At 41.4% G+C, this 26,934-nt stretch overlaps 1 protein-coding gene across 1 annotated transcript in view; it reads right to left on the bottom strand.

Annotated features, from left to right (window-relative positions):
• Nucleotides 1–20,331, bottom strand: part of LOC139464290 (ceramide kinase-like protein) — a 29,492-nt gene extending 9,161 nt beyond the window's left edge. Inside the window, exons 1-8 of the mRNA XM_071245814.1 lie at nucleotides 20,068–20,331; nucleotides 14,462–14,746; nucleotides 9,396–9,527; nucleotides 5,413–5,476; nucleotides 3,360–3,502; nucleotides 2,458–2,532; nucleotides 757–937; nucleotides 5–82 (exon numbers count right to left, since the gene is read on the bottom strand). Coding sequence (XP_071101915.1) covers nucleotides 5–82; nucleotides 757–937; nucleotides 2,458–2,532; nucleotides 3,360–3,502; nucleotides 5,413–5,476; nucleotides 9,396–9,527; nucleotides 14,462–14,746; nucleotides 20,068–20,293 — 1,184 coding nt within the window. The 5' untranslated portion in view covers nucleotides 20,294–20,331. The remainder of the gene's footprint in view (nucleotides 1–4; nucleotides 83–756; nucleotides 938–2,457; nucleotides 2,533–3,359; nucleotides 3,503–5,412; nucleotides 5,477–9,395; nucleotides 9,528–14,461; nucleotides 14,747–20,067) is intronic.
• Between the last annotated feature and the right edge of the window lie 6,603 nt (nucleotides 20,332–26,934).

The following is a 26,934-nucleotide window of genomic DNA, read 5'->3' as shown; positions in this document are numbered from 1 at the left end:
CTACCCTATTCGACATGGTGTGTTGAGGACGGCTGTGTTGATGCCGGTAGCGGGAATATATTCGACATCACAGTGGTAAGATCTGAAAACAAATATCACATTGCTTTAGCATGGCTGGAGACTATATCACTTTCAGCAATATTCCTGCAATATGACAGTAGTCTGTAAATAATCCAGTATGTTTAACATCATGAGCATCGATCCACGCAATTGGGATACGATTACATGCATCAAACCAAGTCAGCGAGCCTGACCACCCGATCCCGTTAGTCGCCTCTGATGACAAGCATAGATTCTGACCCAGATCTTCACGGGCGAAGAAAAGTATGGGTTGCTAAAGACCAATTCTAACCTAGATCTTCTCGGGGGGGGAGGGGGGAGACAAGCATGGGTTGCTGAAGACCCATTCTAACCCAGGTCTTCACAGGGGAAGACAAGCATGGGTTGCTGAAGACCGATTCTAACTTAGATTTTCATGGATGGAGACAAGCATGGGTTGATGAAGACCAATTCTAACCTAGATCTTCGTGTATGGAGACAAGCATGAGTTGATAAAGACCAATTCTAACAAATATTTTATGTCACCATTATTTTAATATGTAGATACTTAAGAACAACATGAATGTGTCGCCGACATTATAGTAAAACAAAATTTGCTTACATACGAACTTGAACAACCAAATATTTTAAAAAACACTGCCCATACTATATTTTCAAAAGCCATTGCCACTGATCAATAATCCTTGTATGTTTTACCTGAGTTTTGCTTTAGTTAAAGCTTTGATAAATGCAACATCCAGCTTCTTGGCCCCTAGTGAGCTGTACCGGCTGCGGAAAGACAGTACATTGCCAGCGAACCCATACTGCGAGTTGAATGCCCATCGGAGAAACTTGTCCTCCGAATACACGGAACATACATCTACATGTTGTTTATGACCTGTGATAAAACACATAAACATGTTGTTATATATTGATAACAAAACATTCCCGAAAAACAATATTTTCTTAACACATATTTTATTCAGACATATCATGCTTATGAGCTTGAGTGAGTTGATTGTAAAACTGCTTTGAACAATATTTCAGTTTCGTGAGAAGAATATTTCAGTTTCACGTGAACAATATTTCAGTTTCATGTGATTAATATTTAACTTTCATGACAACAATATTTCAGTTTCAAGTGAACAATATTTCAGATTCATGAGAATATTTTGGTTTCATGTGAACAATATTTCAGTTTCATGTGAACAATATTTCAGTTTCGTAAGAACAATATTTCATTTTCATGAGAACAATATTTCAGTTTCATGACAATATTACAGTTTCATGACAATATTTCAGTTTCATGACAACAATATTTCAGTTTCATGTGAACAATATTTCAGTTTCATAAAAACAATATTGTGATCAAAGAAGGAGAAATTGAGTTAATGTTGGTCGATGTTGAAATCAGTCATATTACAGGTGAATAACATCCTGTTAATGAATATGGAGCAGATGGGTAACAACAGAGGCAGATGGGGTATGTTCTGTACAGGCCATCTACATCACACAGTATCATAACTCCATGTCAGAATGATGAGATCTGATTGCTTCACGTGATCAAATACTATTTTCAAAACTTTGAGGAAAATGTTTTCTCAGCAGGGGAATAAATCCTTTATACCCCGCTATGAACAAGAAAGGTTGCATTGGATTCTGACAGGCAGAATAAATCCCTTATACTTTGCTTCGAAGCAAAAACGTGCACACGTTTTCCAAGCCAGTGAAAGTCACCTGACATAGCACAAGTTAACCTCAGCTCAATTGAAACAGCTGTTTTCTATCAGTTTTGAATTTGTTTTAATTCTTTTACAAATGTCATATTAAAACATGTCGGTAAGATAAATTTGTTGCATCAGGATCATTTGGGGTAGATGGGGTTTTATGCATCCCTCCTAAGGGATGGGACGGGTAACTCGGGTACCCCAGTCAGGTTGGTACTAAGTAGGACCTGGGTACCCACAGGACTGTCCGGACTCGTGGTGAGTCATGTGATATATCGTTTAATGACAAAAACTCACTATAGCTCAGTCGTTACACAAGTCGCAAAGTTTGCATTTCTTTCTGACGATGCACACATAACTTTTGACTTGTATATGTTTGAGTAAAGATAAAGCTTCAGTCAACTTCAGTGTACGCATGATCTGATTGTTTCATTCATGTATCTAAATAGTTTTTGAAAGGGCTCTGATAAAACAATTCCCAATCTGACATTTTGTAGCCAACTCTTGAGACCTACAGTGGTTACCTTGGTAGGGTCGGGTAATAGGACGTTGGGCACACGGGTTGTAAATTTGGACTCGTCCCAGACCTATTTTATACCACTCACCGGATACTATATCTCCCAACCCCGAGTATTGTTGACTCACTAGGAACCCAGTGTGCCCTGTAATCCCCACCCGTTGACATACTGACCGTATAAGATGTGCAGTATTGCTGAGATAGGTTCCACTGTGCCAACGACAGACCCTGCGATGTGATTGGTCAGACCTGGGAATATAACAATGTGACATGTTCATCCAAATACATAATCAGAGTAACTGTAATAATAATCATCATCATTATTTCAAGCATTCAATAAGTCAGTTACAGTTGCAAAGAACTAGTTATTTGACAACCGGTGCACCATGTTTTGTTGTTTCAGGTGTGTCACACCTGGATAGAAACTTGCACATTAACCATATCCATGTTCTCTCTCATAAACTGTTTACCTGTGGGTATTATGACTCATCTCAACTGTTTACCTGTGGGTATTATGTCTTATATCAACTGTTTACCTGTGGGTATTATACCTTTTATCAACTGTGGGTATTATGGCTTATATCAACTGTTTACCTGTGGGTATTATACCTTATATCAACTGTGGGTATTATGTCTTTTATCAACTGTGGGTATTATGTCTTATATCAGATGTGGGTATTATTTCTTATATCAACTGTGGGTATTATGCCTTATATCAACTGTGGGTATTATGTCTTATATCAACGGTGGGTATTATGCCTTATATCAACTATGGGTATTATGCCTTATATCAACTGTGGGTATTATGCCTTACATCAACTGTGGGTATTATGCCTTATATCAGCTGTGGGTATTATGCCATATATCAACTGTGGGCATTATGCTTTATATCAACTGTGGGTATTATGCCTTATATCAACTGTGGGTATTATGCCTTATATCAACTGTTTACCTGTGGTTATTATTCTTTATACCAACTGTTTACCTGTGGGTATTATGTCTTAAATCAACTGTGGGTATTATGCCTTATATCAACTGTTTACCTGTGGGTTTTATATCTTATATAAGCTACTTACCAAGGGGAATTATGCCTAACGGAATATGGCACCTGGCAGGTGTAAACCCTGGCTTCACATCGATATCATTGTCTTTTTGCCATCGATTGAGTAGAGCATCCGCCACCTTGCATGCAGTCCCATCTCCACCACATGCAACAATGCTGGAAAATAAAATAAATAAACCATGATTCTGCAAGGGTGGGTCGAAAATCAAGGAGAATAAGGGTCACCACCTCATTATGATCACATGACATCCAAAAAGGACTCTGAATGGAGCAGGAGAACCAGAGGCTGAAAGCATGAGCATGCCACGTTGACAGGTCACAGCGTAGAGTGCTGCATCACTAAGGTCCATAGCAATTCGGCAGTTATTGTGGCCACACAATCACCAATTTAGTTCTGACATGTAGAGTTAAATGGCAACAGGGCTAACCCGATGTCATCTTAACAGTTTGGGGGGCATGGGTGGCCCAGCTGTCTAAGGCGTCACAATTCGCTGTGCAGAGTTGCGTCCCTTGGGCATGCCAGAAACCTATGATTGTGGGTTCGAATCCCGATTCACCCCGATTATGTTTCTAGGTTTGTCAGCACCATACCTGTGCTTGTGGGTTTCATCGAAGTGGTAAACGTCTGAGACCTGCATCACTTCGGGCTTTCCTCCCACATTAAGCTGACACGCGGTGATATAACTGGAATACTGTTAAAAGCGGTGTAAAACCCAACTCACTCACTCACTCACTCACTCTTAACAGTTTGTTTCCTTCTTTCTTTATTTGTTGGTTAACGATATATCAACAATATTTTGGCAATATGACGGTGGTCTGTTAATATTCTGGACCAGACAATCCAGTGCTTGACATCATGAGCATCAAACAGTCAGTGGGCTTGACAACCTGATCCCGTTAGTCACTTCTTACGACAAGCATGAGTTGCTGAAGACCAATTCTAACCAAGTTCTTTAAGAGAGATCTTGTTATCTGTGAATCAGTCTTTCATGTCTATAGAACCTTGTCACTGAGGGCAATCACATCAACATTGAAAACTTGCATTGACAAGCCTATCAGCCTTCCATATCATGGCATTATTTTCTCAGCTATCACTTGTCATCTGTAATATGATATGTAACTATTTACGTGCCAAGTCATTTTCAGTCTTTGCAAATTCAAAACATTCTATTTGTTTATGAAATGGGATATTTTCCAGACATATTTGTCATAAAATATTTTAGATGAAATAATTCATCATTCGGTCAACGTTTCTACTTTTCAGGATTATAGGACTCTAGTTGGCACTCATCCATTCGTTCATCTTGCAACTGTTTTATAAAGTGAGTTGGGTTTAACACCGCCTTCAACAGCATTTCAGTCATATCCTGGCTTGTCAGTTTGATGTGCGGGAAAACCCCGAAGTGATGCAGATCTTAAGACATTTACCACAATGGTGAGGTGAGGTGAAATTGGGTTTAACGTCGCGTCCAAGATTATTGCACTTATATAGCGAAGTGCATGTACGTGTCTGTGTTTGTGTGGCTGCTTGTACTAGTCCGGACTGATGCCGATTTATAGTGCTAGCTTACTGAGATACCATGCCGCAGTTTAACATGAATACCCCACTCAGAAACAGTATACTGATTCCGAGCCGACCAGTCCTTGTTTTAGCCCCTTAATGCCGAGCGCCAGACAGGGTAACAACGAGTACCATCTTTTAACATCTTTTGGTATGACGCGGCCGGGGATCGAACCCCGGACCTTCCGCTCTCCGGGCGGACACTCTACCACTAGACCACGGAGGCGGTCCTTTTACCACAATGAAACCCATGAGGAAGGGTATGGAGCTGACAAACCTAGAAACAAAATCAGGGCTAATCTGGCATCGAACCTACAATCATAGTTTTATGGCACGCCAAAGGGACAGAACTCTGCACAGGAAAATGCCCCTTATATCACAGCTTAGATATGTACAATAATTTTTTCCTATATTTCACTGGCCAGATTGTACATTAAAAAACATCCTCCCCTTAATATACAATGAATGCGTTATACCTACTGGTGTTCTACGTTTGTAAACATACCAATCAAAGTCCTCCAAGTTCATGTGGATCATTTCTTGCTTGATGTGTTCGTTGTGCTGAACCTCTGAAAAATAATCAAAGATATTAGTCATTATTTGATAACCAGCTCAGTAAACTTATTAATATAACAATATCAATATGAAAATGTAAACTAAGACAGATCCTGAGTCTGTGTATAGTTTCTACACTAATATGTAGGAGGACCCCATAACCTTAACTATCCCCGACACACTGAACCACACCCCACCACACCCAAGTATTAAATGGTCGGTCTCTAAGCGTATTTGCTACAATACCCAACATTTGATATTTCCCAAGTAAATTTTCAAAAGTGTGGGCAGTAGAAAATGATAAATTGTATTTTTATAACAAATGTAATATTTGGGATAACACTTTTTGAGTGTACAGATTCTTATACCTTTTTGGGTTGAGTCCCACCTGGGATTTGAACCCACACTGCAAGAGTGAGCCGCCTAATTGCCAGCATACAAAGTCAGCGATCTAACCCACTCAGGCACCGAGGCTTCCACTTAGTGACTTTGTGTGCTGATGATTAGGTGGCTCACTCCTGGGTGGGACTCAACCCCCAAAAGTACTAGATCTGTACTTTACTAAGTAAGTGTTATCCCAAATATAACATTTGTCACATTTGACCACTTTCTAAATGGCATTGTGTGTTCATAAAATGCATTCTGTTAAAAAATGATCTGACAGAAATTTTGACCATTATTTCAAACATGGATTACAATTACTGCACAATGCACAATAAAACAATAATTTTTTAATGTGAAGTTTTGACAATATGCAGGATTTCCATTGGATGAGAATTCAGTCACATGACATCAAAATGACGTTCATAAGTGTATGAACAACACATATTCCATTCATACGTTTTTCATGAGTCTGTAGTCTTGAAAAGATGTAAACACCGACGGACTACTTCCACATTGTCACCAAACTACAAAAGATGTCCCCGTGGAGCAAGTGAAGAATACAATATAAGTTGTAGCACGATCACGAGGGGTACATGGGGTTTTATGCATCCCACATATTATATGGCTTTATACCACGAGCCTGAGGAAAACAGTTGTTTGATTGAGATAAGGTTAACTTGTGCTATGTCACATGACAACATGACTGTGTCAGATTGACTCAGAAAAAGCATGCAGCTTTTTGCTTTGAAGCGGGGTATGAAGGATTTAGTCTGCTTCTCAGGAATCCACGTGCAGCCTGTGTTGCTCGTGGCGGGGTATAAGAGATTTATACCCCCTCTTAGAAATTTATTACCCTCCAAGACAGGTTACATAGTATTTTATCACGATCACTGGACCAATCAGATCTCATCATTCTGACATGGAGGTATGATAAACGTTCATGTTACCTCTCCTTTTCATGAACTATTTTATTCTGTGATACAGTTGGCTGTTGTATGGCTGTCAGTGTAAACATGAAGACACACGTACAACATTAAATTGTATATTTAATGTTATTTACTTTCTCTTTTTGTGAGTTCATTGGAGTATGAACCGTCACAGAGTGAGAGCTAAACATTGTATGAATGTCATCGCCAGTCCCTCATACAGTTGAGCCCTCATTCTATGAAGGTTCATACTCCAATGAACTCACATAAAGTGAAAGTCAATTCTTATATATATTTATTCTATATATAAAAAACAAGGAAATTTCAATCAATTGGTTTTTTTTATGTATGTCACGTTATTGACAAGCTTCACAATAGGTGTAAATGTACCATACATAACATATCAAAGCTAAAACTTGACTTTGTTTGTATTTATGTTTGAAAAGCATTTATTTTAGAAAATTTTGATTTCTGATCTAAATCACACATAACATATCAAAGCTAAAACTTGATTTTGTTTGTATTTATGTCTGAAAAGCATTTCTTTTTGAAAATTTTGATTTCTGATCTAAATCAACAGTAAAAAGCTCTGATAACAACAAATATCCCTGAAGATCTGAAAAACCAAATCACTTCTCTCAACTTCAATCATCCATTTATTAAAGGAAACAGTTTACCGTATTCAACGTAATAAGCGCCCCTCTCTAATAAGCGCCCACGGCAATATTTGCTAATATATTGGCTAGTGAACAATCCCAATTAGCACCCCTTCCGATTGATCAATGTACACAAGACTTATTTATTCGCGTATAATACGCACTTGTGTGTTATATGCACCCTTAATTATGGGCAATTAAATTCTGGAAAAATATATCTGTCATATATAAACATTTCAGGCTGTCAGCATAAACCACGAAATTTATCCTTCAACTCTGTTTGTTTCACCAAAATAATATTCTAATAATCATGATAATAGCCCCCTATTTCTAATTTTGAGAGCGCCCTGGGCGCTTATTATGTCGAATATGGTATGTTAAAATTGTCTATCTCGGTTTCAAATTTCAATTTGAACAACAACATGTAGTGTTGGATCTAACCTGGATTGAAGCCTGCTCCCGATCACACAAATCACAGAACAGCGATACTGATTGATTGTCAGATTTGACTTGCCGATACATTAACGCAATAATCTGATAATGGCTCAAAATAAACAGAAACATCCGTTGAATAGAAAACTCAATAAACAACTTCCCTGTAGGCTATTAACGGCTTCTCCCTGCAATAGGAATTCTACATCATTAATCAACCACCATCACCATAAACTAGTGCCAAAAGCTATTAGCAAATTTCATTTAATAAAATATTCTTTGGCCAAGAACTGTAATTACTCTGGCTGAGCTAACATTCAATTATTCACATAAAAATAGTGAATACCTAGTCAATATTAATTTTTGGTTTGGTTATTTAGTACTGTATAATGAATTAGATTGAAGGATTGACTTGTATAATGCCATGAAATGAAAGGTTCCATAGCCCATTAGGTTCGTGGTTAAAGGTTTAAATCAAATGGCCCCTAAATATTCAAAGCTTGGATATGGATTTTGGTTTGTATGTCAAAACCAGGATGTTGGATGAATTAATTCTTTTATGACTGCTTTTACAGAAGGACGCATTGCAATAGATATTCAAATATGGTTTGCAGAAATAGCACTTAACTCTAAGCTTGATATGTATCTGGCACTAAAAGTGTACTTTATCTTTGTAGAATATTTATCAATTGTAACAATTTCTATTACCATATTCGACGTAATAAGCGCCCCGCTCTAATAAGCGCCCATGGCGATATTTGCTAATATATTGCAAGTGAACAATCCCAATTAGCACCCCTTCCGATTGATCAATGTATACAAGACTTATTTCTTCGTGTATAATACGCACTCGTGTGTTGTATGCACCCTTAATTATGGGCAATTAAATTCTCGAAAAATATATCTGTCGTATATAAACAATTCAGACTGTCAGCATAAACCACGAAATTTATCTTTTAACTCTGTTTTTTCCACCAAAATAATATTCTAATAAGAGGCCCCTATTTCTAATTGTGAGAGCGCCCTGGGCGCTTATTACGTCAAATACGGTAATAGAATTGCTTTGACAAAGTTTCGATGTTCTTATCACAGGTGAATGATAGGAGAAGGGGTACCAAAGTTCAACGGTTTTGTCCACTTTGTGTCATTTCATGTATAGAATTCACTTTTGTATGATTTGGCCATATTTTAATAATTTGAGAAATATATTGCCAAAATATTACATTGTACACCTGACTTATGTTAAATTTGGGCAGCTAGTAACATCAAAAAATCCTATTACAGTTAACACTTTTGCAAGGTTGGCCCCTCAGACACAGTATGCTGACTCCGAGCTGATTTGTCCTTCTATTAGCCCCTTAATGTCAAGTACCAGACAGGATAACAACAAGTACCATCTTTTAACATCTTTTGGTATGACGTGGCCGGGGATCAAACCCCGGACCTTCCGCTCTCCGGACAGAAACTCTGCCACTAGACGGTGGAGATGGTCTCAGGAAGATGAGGTACTTGTGGATGAAGAAAAGAGCACCAACCTGTCATGTCCACACTGACATCAGCATTTTTGAACATTGGTAAAATTGTGTGTCGATAGAAGGAGCGGCCATTCTTATGTCCAGCGTGTTCTTGTAGAAACAGTTTGATCGTTTTGGGCCTTCCTTTGATTGCTGAAACAAAGAAACCTCATTCACAAACAAGCACCTAGGAATAAGTTACACATAATAAGCATTCATATTATCATATAAATTATTATATAACTACATATGCTCTTGATTAGAATATTTTATTTATGAAATCACGCAAAAACATTGTTTTAAACTTCTCCCCGTGGTGATCCAACCTGCCTTCATTCATACATCATTATGAAAGAAATATCATAAACAAAGCTTCGTCACCATGGTAACCAATATACATGTATTTACACTGAAGCTTAAACTTGTCAATTTTCAGCCCTTGATATGCAGCATGTTATGTTCAGACAGAACAAACAGTTTTTGGTAGCTTTCCATTTCACTCTTTCTCAAAACAAAGTTTCTGCTTTTTAAGATTGTAAAAAAATTATGTTTAAATACAAACTGAAAATTCCCTCAAAAAAACATATTGGCTGCTCTAAGGATATCAGAAAACAATATCACTCAGGAATATTATAGTTGTCACCCTGTCCTTTGTGAATAGCCAGCATATGACTATATATTTAGTCTGGTGATGTGAGGTGAAAAGGGGTTCAACTTCTCGTTCAAGATTTTTATAATTTCGGATTGCATGCCGCTCAACTTGAATTGACTCAAGTCATCAATGGCCGTTTCAGGTAGTTGTGTTCTGATACATTTGACCAATACTTTTTTAACCTGCAGAATTTTCTTTTTGAGGTAAACATACTTCTAAAAGTATTAGCAGGCCAAGCATATCAAACATAAATTAAATGATATGAAACCCTGCTCGGAAGACAGTTATTATGAGTTTTATTAGACGTGTGCTCATGTTATTCACCAGGTGAATGGGTTTGACAGTAGCGACACAGCGACATACACTGTCAAATGGGTTCGACAGTAGCAGTGAAAGCATTATTAGCGAAGTGCATGAGTGTGTGCGAGAAAGTGTGTGTTTGAGTGTTGTTTGTTTGTTTGTCTTATCCCCTTATGCCAAGCGCCAGACAGGGTAACAACAAGTACCATGTTTTGGTATGATGTGGCCTGGGATCGAACCCCCAACCTTCCGCTCCCCAGGCAGATGATCTACCCACATGGAGGCAATGACGAAAATCTAAAGATACAGCAATAGAAACTAACATATTTAGTCCACTAGTCCTAATAATGATAGCACATAGCAAACCCTTTGGAAATGGAAATCTCCTTGTCCTTTTGATACCTTAACTATTGGGAAGTTTGACAAGGGTTATAGGAGTAGTGCCAATTTCTGTATCTGTAACTCAGCTTAACCAACTGCCACGAGGGCTGGTCAAACAGTTCTAAATCTGACAATCAAAAGTTTTTAATTTTATTTTTTAACATAATCTCCCTGCTCTTCAAAACACTACACATATTGATAGTCAAGCTTTTCAATTCCTGTCAGGAAGAAGTTTTCTGAAGCCACCCTGAAAAGTCATTCACAGCCTTTGAGGTCATCATTGTCGTCATAGCGCTTTCAGCGAAGGTGTTCTTTCAGTTTGGGAAACAGGTGGAAATCACTTGGTGCCAGGTCTGGCCAATACAGAAGCTGAGGTGGCTCTTCGAACCCACAATGTTGCACAGAAGTCTTTGCAAGTCAAGAGGTCTGAGGAGAGGCATTGTTATGAGGTAGTAGAATTCCAGCAGTCAGCATTCCTTGTCACTTTTCTTTGATAGAATCTCTCAGGCGATGAAGCAAATCAGCATAGTCATAATAATGCACCAGTAATCGTCATTTGACTTTCTAAGTAATCAACAAGGATCACACCCTTTGCAGGTGGCCATAACTTTCTCCACTGATCATGAACTAGAAGACTTAAATTTCTTTAGTGCCTGAGAAGTGGAATGGTGCCATTCTATGGATTGAGGTATTGACTTTTGGATCATAGTGGTACACCCATATTTCATCCCCCATTACTAATCTCTTTATGAATTTGATGAATTCCCCTCAATTAGCTCCAAATTTTCTCTGGTAATGTCAGTTCTTGTTTCCTGAAGATAAGAATTTAGAAACTTTGGCACCCAACGAGCAGATATCTTATTCATCTGAAAATGTACATGAATAGTTTCAAAAGATCTTGGGCTTAGACCTGTGTCTTTCTCAAATTCAGCAATGGTATCAGGTCTATCTGACAGTATAGGTTTCCTGTTTCCCTGACTGAATCTTCACTGATGAAAGTAAAGGGACATCCAGACCTAGGGTCATCATCAAGATTTGCTCTCCCAGCCTTAAACTCAACATTTCACAGTGGATTAGCTAGGGCACTTATTGCCATAAACTTGTGACATACGGTCATGAAATTTCTTGGGGTTAAAGTTAAAAACTTGATGACTGCTCGGTACTCGTTCTTTTCCTTTTCTGCGCCTCTGGTTAACGTGCCCGTCTACAATGGTCACCGAGGCACAGACAACGGTTATTTCAACACTGGCATTGCTTCTCTTCTCTGACAAATCCAGATTTCATCGATCCACGCAATTGGGAAACGATGACATGCTTAAACCAAGTCAGCGAGCCTGACCACCCGATCCTGTTAGTCACCTCTTACGACAAGCATGGGTTGCTGAAGAACTATTCTACCCCGGATCTTCACGGGTCGAGTGTGACTGTAGTAGACAACCAACACCATATATCATTTGGATTCAATTTCACTCTGATGCGTTTTCAATGCGTTTCAGTATATAATGAAATACATTTATTTCTCTGTTCTATAAAACATGTACAGATTAATAGATAATGAACTCATCACGGATGTCTCTTGTATCATAGAATGGACATTATCTAATGTTAATGATATTTTATCCCATCTGCCTTTACCACTGTAGAGTGCTTCAAGGACTTGAGACTGAGAGCGCGTGCTTGTTAATTATTGACACAACCGACAATTGTTATCTGGTGATGGTCTCCCAGAGCAAGCTCCCACAGTTGCAGAAGCAGGTATAATCAATACCTCCAGTGATGAAGATGGCTTAACTCCTTGCTCAGCATCAACAGGCACAGTGAAGCAGGACTTCATTGCAACAGATTTCTCCTGACCTCTGTCAAGAGGTGTCTTAACTGGAAATTTTAGGGTCAAAATATTGACTCAAAAGTTTGACTGTATATCGACACATATCGATTAATAATAAAATAAATTATTCTGTACGGTTAAAGATATAACTTTCTTTTCTAGACATGCAGTTAATCAACTTAATGCTAATATGAACCAGGCTGATCCATTAAATATTTGAAATTGGATTTTCTGCTTTCTCTTTGTCCTTCGTTACCATGGTAATCTTAACAAATGTAAACATGGTAAACATGACCTTGGCAGTGAATTATTCATTTATTATTGACATTCATAAATTTTATCACTGTTAAATTTATTTTCATACTATTCATGAGCCCAAATTAAAGGTGTGCATATTTCTCTACGCTTTCTTTCATATTTGTCATAATAAGCACCCTGACAAACTTCTACTCCAATCTGTAAACAATTTATAAGCTCCCGTATTAAGCTTGAAAATATACATAACACTCCTTGTTTCCTTGTAATTGTTAGATATTTCACACAAAATAGCAGTGCAGGAGTGAGTGAGTGAGTGAGTTGGGTTTAATGCCGCCTTTAACCGTATTCCAGTTATGTCACAGCGTGTCAGCTTAATGTTGGAGGAAAGCCCAAAGTGATGCAGGTCTCAGACGTTTACCACTTCGGTGAAACCCACGAGCACGGGTATGGTCCTGACAAACCTAGATATAATCGGGGTGAACTGGGGTTCGAACCCACAATCATAGGTTTCTGGCATGCCGAAGGGACGCAACTCTGCTCAGCGAATCACTGAACCTTGGACGACTGGGCCACCAGTGCCCCCTCAGTGCAGAAGGAGTATAGACTTGACAAATAACATTTTGCAACATAAGTAACATTTAACATTTTGAGTTTCATCAACGTTTGAACAAAGTTTCACTTCCGCGCGATCTCCAACAACCAATTTAACATTGACCATTGATCAATTTTCAAAGTTCCCAGGCTGCTTATTACAACAAATCAGTATTTTGTTACCATTTCTGCATTGTCTATATATATCATGATATATATTTTGCTGACCCTTCCCTGTCTCTCTCAACTGACTGACGCTATTTTTACTTACCAGGGCCCCACTCCACAAAGCAATCTTAGTGGTATAACAATCATAAGATCTAGGGCTGGGACAAGTCCAAATTTACTACCCGGGTATCCGACACCCTATTACCTGACCCTACCCGGGTACCCGCTGTATGTCTCAAGAGTTGGGTACAAAATGTCTGAATGGGAATTTTTTTACCGCAGCACTGGCAAAAACTATTAAGTTACACATATAAAACGATCTGATCATGCATACACTGAACTTAACTGGAGCTTTATCTTTACTTAATTAAGTCAGAAAGAAATGCGAACATTACTGACTTGATGTGCAACCATGGAGATTTTTTGTTATTATCATGAAACAAAATACCAGTGAGTAACCACGGGTCAGGGTAGTCCTATGGGTACCCAGGTCCTGCTCAGTACCCACCGGACCTGTATTCCCGAGTCACCCGTCCCATCCCAAATAAGATTTGTTTATTTATTTGTTGTTTAACGCCGCAATCAGCAATATTCCAGCTATATGAAGGCGGTCTGTAAATAATCAAGTCTGGACCAGACAATCCAGTGACTGATATCATGAGCATCGATCCATGCAATTGGGATACTGTAACATGCATTAACCAAGTCAGCAAACCAGACCACTCGATACCGTCAGTCGCCTCTTACGACAAGCATAGTCGCCTGTTACGACAAGCATGGGTTGCTGAATTCCTATTCTAACCCCAATCCCGAACAAGATCCTACCAGACTTTTGACCATTACGGCGTTAACATTGCTTTGTGGATCTAGGATCAGTAAATGTTAATATACAAAAGGTGTTGTACTTACCAGACAGGTAGGAACCTATTTTTTTCACCCATCGAATGCAAACATCTTCACTTGGATGCTCAAAGAACAAAATCTTGTCTTTCAACACATTTGCTGATTCCTTCATCTCATAAGTAAAGAGTCCAAACCCAAGACAGAAGCCTTCTCCCTCAGTCTGGTCTGCCCGCCGTCGGCGCCGTATTTTCACACCATATGCATCTTCAAGGTCAAGACCATCTGTATCCTTCGAAGAGGTTTTGCTGCTCTTGAACAACGATGACAAGCCCTTGGATTTCTTTTTGCCGCCTACACATATAAAACACATAAACGAATCAAAGAGAGTTCTAACAACAATAGGGGCGGTCGGGTAGCCTAGTGGTTAAAGCGTTTGCTCGCCACGCCGAAGACCCGGGTTCGATTCCCGACATGGGTACAATGTGTGAAGCTCATTTCTGGTGTCCCCCGCCGTGATATTGCTGGAATATTGCTAAAAGCGGCGTAAAACCATACTCACTCACTCTAACAACAATAATAATAACAATAGAGTGAGTGAGTTGGTTTTGTGCCGTGTTTTGCAATATTCAAGCAATATCACGTGATAGTCTGTCTCAGAGTCGCTGAACCATATTACTTTCCCTTTTGCCCAATCCTTACTGTTATGCTATGGTCCCTAAAAAAGCAAGTCTACATTTTCCACACATTCAGGTTCTGAATCTCCCATCTCACTGGGGCTCCTTTTGAAATTAAATGGAGTGATTTGTTCCTATCAAAATTATGTATTTGTAGTGACTAAGTGTTAGTCTATTGTGGCGGGGGACACCAGAAATGGGCTTCTCACATGGTAGCCATGTTGGAAATCAAACCCAGGCCTTCATGGTGACAGGAGAACACTTTAACCTCAAAGATACTACACCCCCCCCTACAACAATATTAGCAATGAAGACCTGTGCAGATTCTGGGTAAAAATATAGGTCCCCAGCAACCCATGTTTGTCGCAAGAGGCAACGAAATGGATCATGTGGTCAGGCTTGGTGACTTGTTTGATGCATGTCATCGTATCCCAATTGTGTATATCAATGCTCATGATGTTATCACTGAATTGCAGCATTTGAAATGGCACTAGTCCTATAGTCCCTGCAAAACTGCCCAATTGTGCAGCATTAAACAACAAACAAACAACAATGAAGACTTCTTACATTTACTCTATCCCTACAAATGAGTACATCTGCACCCAACACGCAGCTGGGGTTACAAGGTCATGAAAATCAGATATATTATTTAGATAGGTTACAAGGCCACGTCAATGATCTTATCAGCCAATCAGCATCAAGGCTGCTAATTTTCTTTACATGCAAGCGAAGCATTCAGAGCAATACATTTCAGATTTCTCAAAAAGATCTAAAAAAGGAATAAAAATTAGCAATGCCAAATATAAAATAACATCAGTGCTCAAGATAACTTTTTGAGCAAATGACTTTTTACCTGAGGGTTCTTATTTCAATTGGGTATTACATTTTTCATTGGGTAACCAATCTATTCATCACTCTATTGGGTTTTTCCCAAAATAAGTGAACATTTTAAAATTTCAAAAAAAATGAAATAATGTTTATGATCTATATAACTGTTCTAAATATATGGGCTTGACTCAGTAAATTAGCTCGTAATTGTGTTTCGGAAATTCTGAAAAAGCTTCACTTGGTATTTACGCGAGCTGTTTTTATACATTTGAGTTTTTCATTTAATGCATGTGTTTCTGTACGCAAGTTAATAAAAAGTAATTATGTTTTGAATATTTTTGCGGGGTCTCTGTAGCTCTGTAACATAGGCATATCTTGTGGATATTTTTCATACCCTGTTGGGTTTTTTAGAGGTTTATGGTATCTACACTGAAAAGTGTTTACTATGTAGGGACATATCGTGTGGGATCAAACATTACGAATCTCGGTGATAAAGCAATTAAGCTAAATAGTTTTGAAAGCGGACATTTAATTTGCTCAAAAACCATCACATCCTTCAATTTGAGTGGGGGGTCAAAGTTCACTCAGGGTTCACCTGACACGACCTTCATGTAACGTTTGCCAGATCTGAACATAGAGAGGCATCGAGGCCGGGATGATACACCAACTGTGTGATCCGATACGTATCACGATACTTGCATGTGCTCTTGCCTGTGGTGCGTTAGCCATCTTTGTTAAAGATAGGACAGCCAAATACCCAGCACACTAACGATTTACAGTTGGCATTGTCACCTATGGCGCAATGGATGAAAATAGTTACGTTTTCACAACAAATGTTTTGTGTTAATTAGTGTTTGGTGTGACAGTTATTAAAAGCAAACAATGAAGGTAAGGTAATCGATATTTTTAACTTAATGACTGACTGTGATCGATAATTGTATAGAGAAATAATAAATTGCGATCCACCACTGCATCAATGTATCATCCCACTACAAGGTGGCATGAGGGTAATATCCCACTAAAAAATACTACTCAATACCACTCAATTCTTTCATATTACTATGGTTAATCTGTCAGGGGTGAGGTGCAGGTGGTGGGAGTCGTGGGATGTAGGGTGTGGGAGTCGTGGGGTGTAGGGAGTGGGAGTCGTGGGGTGTAGGGTGTGGGAGTCGTTGGGTGTAGGGAGTGGGAGTCGTGGGGTGTAGGGTGTGGGAGTCGTGGGGTGTAGGGTGTGGGAGTCGTGGGGTGTAAGGTGTGGGAGTCGTGGGGTGTAGGGTGTGGGAGTCGTAGGGTGTAGGGTGTGGGAGTCGTAGGGTGTAGGGTGTGGGAGTCGTGGGGTGTAGGGTGTGGGAGTCGTGGGGTGTAGGGTGTGGGAGTCGTGGGGTGTAAGGTGTGGGAGTCGTGGGGTGTAGGGTGTGGGAGTCGTAGGGTGTAGGGTGTGGGAGTCGTAGAGTGTAGGGTGTGGGAGTCGTGGTGTGTAGGGTGTGGGAGTCGTGGGGTGTAGGGTGTGGGAGTCGTGGTTTGTGGGAGTCATGAGTGGAGGGTGTGGGAGTTGTGGGGTGCAGGGTGTAGGAGTCGTGGGGTGTAGGGTGTGGGAGTCGTGGGGTGTAGGGTGTGGGAGTCCTGGGGTGTAGGGTCTGGGAGTCCTGGGGTGTAGGGTCTGGGAGTCGTGGTGTGTAGGGTGTGGTAGTCGTAGGGTGTAGGGTGTGGGAGTCGTGGTGTGTAGGGAGTGGGAGTCGTGGGGTGTAGGGAGTGGGAGTCGTAGGGTGTAGGGTGTGGGAGTCGTGGGGTGTAAGGTGTGGGAGTCGTGGTGTGTAGGGTGTGGGAGTCGTGGTGTGTAGGGAGTGGGAGTCGTGGGGTGTAGGGAGTGGGAGTCGTAGGGTGTAGGGTGTGGGAGTCGTGGGGTGTAAGGTGTGGGAGTCGTGGTGTGTAGGGTGTGGGAGTCGTGGTGTGTAGGGTGTGGGAGTCGTGGGGTGTAAGGTGTGGGAGTCGTGGTGTGTAGGGTGTGGGAGTCGTGGTGTGTAGGGTGTGGGAGTCGTGGGGTGTAAGGTGTGGGAGTCGTGGGGTGTAGGGTGTGGGAGTCGTAGGGTGTAGGGTGTGGGAGTCGTAGGGTGTAGGGTGTGGGAGTCGTGGGGTGTAGGGTGTGGGAGTCGTAGGGTGTAGGGTGTGGGAGTCGTGGGGTGTAGGGTGTGGGAGTCGTGGGGTGTAGGGTGTGGGAGTCGTGGTGTGTAGGGTGTGGGAGTCGTGGGGTGTAGGGTGTGGGAGTCGTGGGGTGTAGGGTGTGGGAGTCGTGGTGTGTAGGGTGTGGGAGTCGTGGGGTGCAGGCGGTGGGAGTTGTGGGGTGTGGTGCGTGTGTGCATGTGTGAGTATGGTATTAGTCCACTTTTAGAAATATTTCATCTTGGGGACACCAAAAATGGTTTTCAAACAATTGAATCCCTGTGAAGAATCAAACTCAACACTTTGGCATAAGGAGCAAACACATGAACCACTGAGCTACCACACTGCCCTGAGATACTTAATTGAATGCAAAGACTGTCATATGTTGACATCTAGCTCGTAATGTTCTGAGTATCAGTAAGTTGGATTTAAACCCGCTTTTAACAGTATTCCCGTCTTATCATGTCGTGTCAGCTTAATGTGGGAGGAAAGCCTGAAGTGATGCATGTCTCAGACGTTTACCACTTTGGTGAAACCCACGGGTATGTCGCTGAAATACCAAGAAACAATCGGATCGAATCAGGATTTTCTGAGTATTAAGATCGGGGAGGGACGTCTTTGTTTTACAACACATTCCCATGCTGTTTGTACATGAGATGCAGCAAGGCAAGCGGAGGACCTCTTGTATCCATCCTAAAACTGTATCGGACTACTTTTTAAGATGTGTCATTCAAACCCAACTCGAAACGAAGGTACGACGGTGAATATGTTTAGGCTGTTCATTCAGGGATTGGAGGCGGTCGGGTAGCCTAGTGGTTAAAGCGTTCGCTCGTCATGCCGAAGACCCGGGTTCGATTCCCGACATGGGTACAATGTGTGAAGCCCATTTCTGGTATTCCCCGCCATGATATTGGTGGAATATTGCTAAAAGCGGCGTAAAACCATACTCACTCACCCACTCATTCAGGGATTTATCAGGGATTCCAAACTAAGAGCCCTTGGCAAGCAGACTGGGACAACATTGTGATATTGTTCAAAATAATATTTTATTATTTTCGCACGCTCTCAGAAATTGGAAAATGTTTAATTCAAATTCAATTTTAACTATCATTTGCTGCAGACTTGGGGCCAAATATTAGACTCTGAGCAAGTCTTATTAAATTGTGATCCCAGTTATCATAACAGAATTGAGATAAAATACACAGCATGTTTCTACATGTAACTTGTAAGTTCAAAACATTTATACTTGAGAAAAATAGGAAATATTGAAAGTTTCATCAAGGCCAACTAACGAGTCAAATAACATAATTTGATGTCATAAGAACTCTACTTTATAATCTTGCGTCCCTTGGCCACATCAGAAACCTATGATTGTTTCTTGGTTTGTCAGCACCATACACATGCTTGTAGGTTTCACCGAAGTGGTAAATATCTGAGACCTGCATCATTTCGGACTTTCCTCAAACATTAAGCTGACACGCCGTGATATAACTGGAATACTCTTAAAAGTGGCATTAAACCCAATTGGTTGATGCATGTCATCGATCCCAATTGCGTGGATCGACGCTCATGATATAAATCACTGGATTGTCTGGTCCAGACTCGATTATTTACAAACCGCCGTCATATAGCTGGAATATTGCTGAGTGCGGCGTTAAACAACAAACCAAAACCAAACCAAACCAAGACAGTGCTTCATTTAACCACAAGCCCATCTGGTCCAAAATCTACAATTCGGAGGAAGAGAAACTAAAATGGACATCTTTTGTTTTATATAAAGTGAAAATATTTAGATATCTACATGTCTTATCTCTTTATGTTCATCACAATGATTATGAAAACAACGCAAGAAGTTTAAAAAGTCTGCTATAGCTTCCACTAATTCTATATGATCAACCATCTGGACAAGGCAGAACTGCAGTTATATGCACAAAAATCCCCATATGATCAATTTATAAAAATGAGCAAAGTTCAGTCATTTTATATTATCTAAAAATCATCTTTACCCACCATTTGCGTTCATTGCTCGCCAGCTGATTCTTCCTTGTGCCAGAGACAGTGTGACGTCATAACCCTCGCCGGCGATGTCGAAGATATTTGTGATATCTTCTTCGGCGTCAAAGGAAGGAAGGTGTGAGGAGGTGCCGGCCTCAGACCTGTAGCTAACTTTTGGATTTCCATCCTCATCGTAAGTAACTCCTATAGGATCAAAGTGTGTTTGCTTAACGTTGCTCATCTTTCTCTTCTCAAACCACTCTCCCACATTGATCTGTTATGAATATTATTGACACACTTACGGGCTAACTGTATAAGCCAGCGCTGATTGGTTAAAAACCTATTGACCCGTTCGCGCGGGTCAGTGCGCGTCTGTGGTTATGGCAACGCGTAAACAAGGGTGCCGTCAAGTGCAAAATAACTGTAAAATCGGCCTCTAGTTGATATATTGATTATATCCATGTAGTTATAGAATCAAAACCAATTTATCCTTCGGGTGTCGATGAGATAACAGTGTTTGGTTGGAAAAGTTATATACTGGCTCCTTTTTTTGTAAATTCCTTTCCACTTCCATATTGCACGGCATTTATGAACTCTGAAACTGAAGCCGAATATGACAAAGAACATACAACTGTTATGTTTTTGGTCATTAAAAATTGACAACACTAAAATTATTTAAAGTTAAAGATTGAAAAATTATCATTATTGTACATGGCATATGATATAGGGGTTTGCGCCGCTTCTAGCAATGTTCCATTTATTTCACGGCGGGGAACACAGAAATAGGCTTCACACATTGTACCCATGTTGAGAATCAAACCCGAGCCTTCGGAGTGACGAGAAAATGCTTTACCCACTAGGCTATCTCACCACACCTACATATATTTGGCATAATGTAAACGCAGCATATGAAAGCTCAGTTTTGCTTAACTGCCTTGTTAAGAGAATATATTTTTCCAGATTAATCTACGTTTAAGGGCTTGACATTGGGGCCAGGATGCCGGAGACATAAAGTTCTTTTCGGTCACTGATTCAAAACACACAATGTTTTCCTCCGAAAGAGGAGCCGAGCAACTTTTTTCACAAGTAACATATCATATATTTTTCAGAACATCGGGCATGTTCAGCGAGCATATTTGGTTGGAATAAACCCAAGAAGGCAAAAATACTTTTTGTTAACACAGATCCCAGGCCCGGTCGATCTTTAAAGTATTGGTGCCTTGGGTACGCCAGAAATCTATGATTGTGGGTTCAAATCCCAGTTCGCCCCGATAATGTTTCTAGGTTTGTCAGCACCACATATACCTGTGCCCGTGGGTTTCACCGAAGTGGTAAACGTCTGAGGCCAGTATGTGTTTCTCCCGTATAATGAGGGGCGGTCGGGTAGCCTAGTGGTTAAAGCGTTCGCTCGTCACGCCGAAGACCCGGGTTCGATTCCCGACATGGGTACAATGTGTGAAGCCCATTTCTGGTGTCCCCAGCCGTGATATTGCTGGAATATTGTTAAAAGCGGCGTAAAATCAAACTCACTCACTCCCGCTTTATGCTTAAACGCCGTGATATAACTGGAAAACTGATAAAAGCAGCGTTAAACCAAACCTACTCACTCTAAAGTATTCCTCAGTTTGAGATATTATACTGTGAATGATAAGATCGAACTATTCGTATTCAAATCCCTCATGTTGAGACTATTTGCTTTGAATAGAAACGTTTCTGTTAATAGATCTATTTGATTTCGTCATGTAGCATTCATTTTATGATAGAAAGTAAAAACCATAAAAGGTTCTCGGGTCTTGACTCTTAAAGACGGCGTTGAATATCAGCGGGCGAACTATTTGAACTTTTCATACATGTTGCTTTTCGAAACCAAAGCAAATCGCTTTTGAATAGAAGAAGTCAGCTCCGAACAAAGGCCAGTATATATGACCCATAGACATCTATTCGAGGACTAATAGTATTCAACAATGGATTGATCCTATGATAATGTGCATATTTACAGCGGCCCAAATCTACACCTTAAAGCATACTCAAAGCGTTGCATATTATTACCCCGGCCAATGGATTAGTGTGCACTCGATTTTACTTCTCAGATCCTACACAACGCAGGGGCGGTCGGGTAGCCTAGTGGTTAAAGCGTTCGCTCGTCACGCCGAAGACCCGGGTTCGATTCCCGAACGTGTGAAGCCCATTTCTGGTGTCCCCCGCCGTGATATTGCTGGAATATTGCTAAAAGCGGCGTAAAACCATACTCACTCACTCACTACACAACGCAAGAGATTTACGATCCCCATCCGTTCGCTATCAAGGAGACAGAGTCATCCATATCCTCCGCATCTTTGCATAGTTACAACTGTAAACAAATAATACCCCATAAATGTGAAAACAATAGGCTCCAGTCCTAAAGAACTAGCCTAATACAATTGCAAAGTTTCATTGATAAAGCAGGTAAAGTTTGGAGCCAAGAATATACATACCCAAATTTGAACGTCTTGCCTTGGAAAAGCAAAGATAAAGACATTTTCCAGAACATGAAAGGCACCAGTTCATACCTTGCATGGTGCAGTTTCATGAAAATATATGAAACAATGCTCTTGAACGCCAGCCTCATTCGAGCAAACTCAATAAGAAATTAAAACAATTTGAAGGGACATATACATCAACCCCGGACAATATTAATTCTCGGCTTTCGAACTTGAAAACATCTTCACAATTACAATTAAACATCATCTGTATAGAGGTAGTGGTTTTCAAGAAATTGGCGTTCACTGCATGTACACTGTGTTCAATGATCAACCAAGGGCTATTACTGTGTTTGTTTGTTGTTTAACGCCGCACGGAGCAATATTCCAGCTATATGACGGCGGTCTGTAAACAATCGAGTCTGGACCAGACAATCCTTTGATTGATTTCATGAACATCGATCCACGCAATTGGGATATACGATGACATGCATCAACCAAGTCAGCGAACCTGACCACCCGATCCCGCGTCGCCTCTTACGACAAGTATAGTCGCCTTTTACGGCAAGCATGGCCGGCTTCCTGAAGACCTTTTCTACCCCGGATCTTCACGGGTCGCCATAACTGTGTCAAACATGAACTTTTGATGATGGATTTCTGTCAGCATATGCATCCCTTAATCATGTACGGAAAATGTCGTCCTTATTTGATTGGGTTTTTTTGTCCTTTTTTGTAGTTGTTTAACGTCGCCCTGAGCAATATTCCAGCTATATGACAGTGTTCGGTTAATAATCGAGTCTGAACCAGACAATCCAGTGACTGACATCATGAGCATCGACCCAGGCAATTTGGATACAGTGTCATTCAATCTGACCACCCGATGCATTTAGACTCCTCAAGATTACGACAAGCATAAGTTGCGGGGATCTGTTCTATGAATCACCACGCACTTCATCCTTGTATCCACTGTCGTACCGAGAAAACGTTCCCCCCGTAGGCCTCCTGTTGTCTTGCACCGTGTCCAAAAACGTAAGGCAAGAATCATGATTCTGTAAATATGAATTTTATATCCTGGTTTTCTAACTCGATCAACGTATTCAATGTTTTACTAGAGTGACAACGTGCGTCCAGTACACACATATAGATCATGGAAGCAGTAAAAAAGTATACTGTCCACATGAATTATTCCAGGCTCAAAAGGTTCCATCCCCGGCCGCGTCATACCAAAAGATGTTAAGAGATGGTACTTGTTGTTACCCTGTCTGGCGCTCGGCATTAAGGGGCTAAAACAAGGACTGGCTCTAAAGAAATTATCTAAACGTACTTTACACTACATCATTTCATTTTTCAGGACCCTCATATTGGCTGCGATGACTATGAGGATTAGTTATCAAGCGTCCCTGGGCCCTACTTTTGTATCGTTTGTTTGTTGTTTGACGACGCACTCAGCTATATTACAGCTATATGACGGCGGTCTGTAAAATAATCGAGTCTGGACCAGACAATCCAGTGATTGACATCATGAGCATCGACCCACGCAATTGGGGTCGATGGCATCAACCAAGTCAGCGACCCTGACCACCCGATTCCTTTTTCGCCTTTTACGTCAAGCATAGTCGACTTTTATGGCAAGTATGGGTTGCTGAAGACCTGTTCTACCCCGGAATCTTCACGGGTCCCTACTTTTGTAAGTCAAGGTAAGTCAAGGTGATGTTTGTCCCTTAAATGATGTATGTAAACGTCATCCTTGTATCGAAGTTGGACGACCGGATGGAGTCCAAACATACATCCCCCATCCCACTTCATGGAGGGGGTATTAATCATCATAAGTTGGGCGAGTGTTTCAGAAACGGGAATGTCCTCTCTGTCTTCCGAGGATGTCCTCATATATGTTTCCTGGACAAGGCAGGGTGCATGTATTGTTTCGCCGTGAATCCCTCAATATATTAGAAGGACTGTCTCATTCAGAAGGGATGGTGTCTCATTCAGAAGGGATGGTGTCTCCTTGCAGTCCTCAACAAGGCTGTATTCCTACTCCGAGACTGTCTAATTCAGAAGGGATGGTGTCTCCTTGCAGTCCTCAACAAGGCTGTATTCCCACTCCGAGACTGTCTAATTCAGAAGGGATGGTGTCTCCTTGCAGTCCTCAACAAGGCTGTATTCCCACTCCGTGACTGTCTCATTAAGAAGGGATGGTGTCTCCTTGCAGTCCTCAACAAGGCTGCCGACCTACACCGAGACCGTCTCATTCAGAAGGGATGGTGTCTCATTGCAGTCCTCAACATGACTGTATTCCCACTCCGAGACTGTCTCATTCAGAAGGGATGGCGTCTCCTTGCAGTCCTCAACAAGGCTGCCGACCTACACCGAGACTGTCTCATTCAGAAGGGATGGTGTCTCATTCAGAAGGGATGGTGTCTCCTTGCAGTCCTCAACAAGGCTGTATTCCCACTCCGTGACTGTCTCATTCAGAAGGGATGGTGTCTCCTTGCAGTCCTCAACAAGGCTGCCGACCTACACCGAGACCGTCTCATTCAGAAGGGATGGTGTCTCATTGCAGTCCTCAACATGACTGTATTCCCGCTCCGAGACTGTCTCATTCAGAAGGGATGGTGTCTCCTTGCAGTCCTCAACAAGGCTGCCGACCTACACCGAGACTGTCTCATTCAGAAGGGATGGTGTCTCATTCAGAAGGGATGGTGTCTCATTCAGAAGGGATGGTGTCTCCTTGCAGTCCTCAACAAGGCTGTATTCCCACTCCGTGACTGTCTCATTCAGAAGGGACGGTGTCTCCTTGCAGTCCTCAACATGGCTGCCGACCCACTCCGTGATTGTCTCATTCAGAAGGGACGGTGTCTCCTTGCAGTCCTCAACATGACTGTATTCCCACTCCGAGACTGTCTCATTCAGAAGGGACGGTGTCTCCTTGCAGTCCTCAACATGTCTGTATTCCCACTCCGAGACTTGTCTCATTCAGAAGGGATGGTGTCTCCTTGCAGTCCTCAACATGTCTGTATTCCTACTCCGAGACTGTCTCATTCAGGAGGGGCGGTGTCTCCTTGCAGTCCTCAACAAGGCTGTATTCCTACTCCGAGACTGTCTCATTCAGAAGGGATGGTGTCTCCTTGCAGTCCTCAACAAGGCTGTATTCCCACTCCGTGACTGTCTAATTCAGAAGGGATGGTGTCTCCTTGCAGTCCTCAGCATGACTGTATTCCCACTCCGTGACTGTCTCATTCAGAAGGGATGGTGTCTCCTTGCAGTCCTCAACATGACGGTATTCCCACTCCGAGACTGTCTCATTCAGAAGGGATGGTGTCTCCTTGCAGTCCTCAACATGACTGTATTCCCACTCCGTGACTGTCTCATTCAGAAGGGATGGTGTCTCCTTGCAGTCCTCAACATGACGGTATTCCCACTCCGAGACCGTCTCATTCAGAAGGGATGGTGTCTCCTTGCAGTCCTCAACATGACTGTATTCCCACTCCGAGACTGTCTCATTCAGAAGGGATGGTGTCTCCTTGCAGTCCTCAACATGACTGTATTCCCACTCCGTGACTGTCTCATTCAGAAGGGATGGTGTCTCCTTGCAGTCCTCAACATGGCTGCCGACCCTCTCCGAGACTGTCTCATTCAGAAGGGATGGTGTCTCCTTGCAGTCCTCAACAAGGCTGCCGACCCTCTCCGAGGCTGTCTCATTCAGAAGGGATGGTGTCTCCTTGCACTCCTCAACAAGGCTGCCGACCTACACCGAGACTGTCTCATTCAGAAGGGATGGTGTCTCATTCAGAAGGGATGGTGTCTCCTTGCAGTCCTCAACAAGGCTGTATTCCCACTCCGTGATTGTCTCATTCAGAAGGGATGGTGTCTCTTCGCAGTCCTCAACAAGGCTGCCGACCCACTCCGTGACTGTCTCATTCAGAAGGGATGGTGTCTCTTCGCAGTCCTCAACATGGCTGCCGACCCACTCCGTGATTGTCTCATTCAGAAGGGAGGATGATCTATTTTCCCCACACAAGTATCACCAACATTCCCGCCACATGTATAATGTAATAAACGTTCACCGCAATATGTTGAAAATTTGGCTTTACAACTACGTTCATAATTTGGCAAAACGGAGTCAAGTACGGGTGGTTAGTTTAACATGATAGACAGGGGCGGGTCCAGGAATTTGAAAAAATGGGAATTCCACTTGGGCGATTTGTAATATCAAAAGCCTACCCAAACAATCACAAAAACTAAACTTAAACCATCATGATTAATTTTACTTTAAGCCAAGTAAACCAAGTAAAGCACCAAGTAAATATCCGTGGTGGTCCGAAACGATAAAACATACACTACAATAATGATTCTTATGTGGAATGAAAACCGGACCACTCAAAGAAAACTATTTCAAGGGACGTAACTCTGTATGCTCTTTTGT

The sequence above is a fragment of the Haliotis cracherodii genome, unplaced genomic scaffold (assembly GCF_022045235.1).
Source record: "Haliotis cracherodii isolate W230 unplaced genomic scaffold, xgHalCrac1.p SCAF_17, whole genome shotgun sequence".
In the NCBI taxonomy this organism is placed as follows: domain Eukaryota; kingdom Metazoa; phylum Mollusca; class Gastropoda; order Lepetellida; family Haliotidae; genus Haliotis; species Haliotis cracherodii.
The sequence above is the reverse complement of the archived record's forward strand: the minus strand, read 5'-3'. Positions and strand labels throughout refer to the sequence as shown.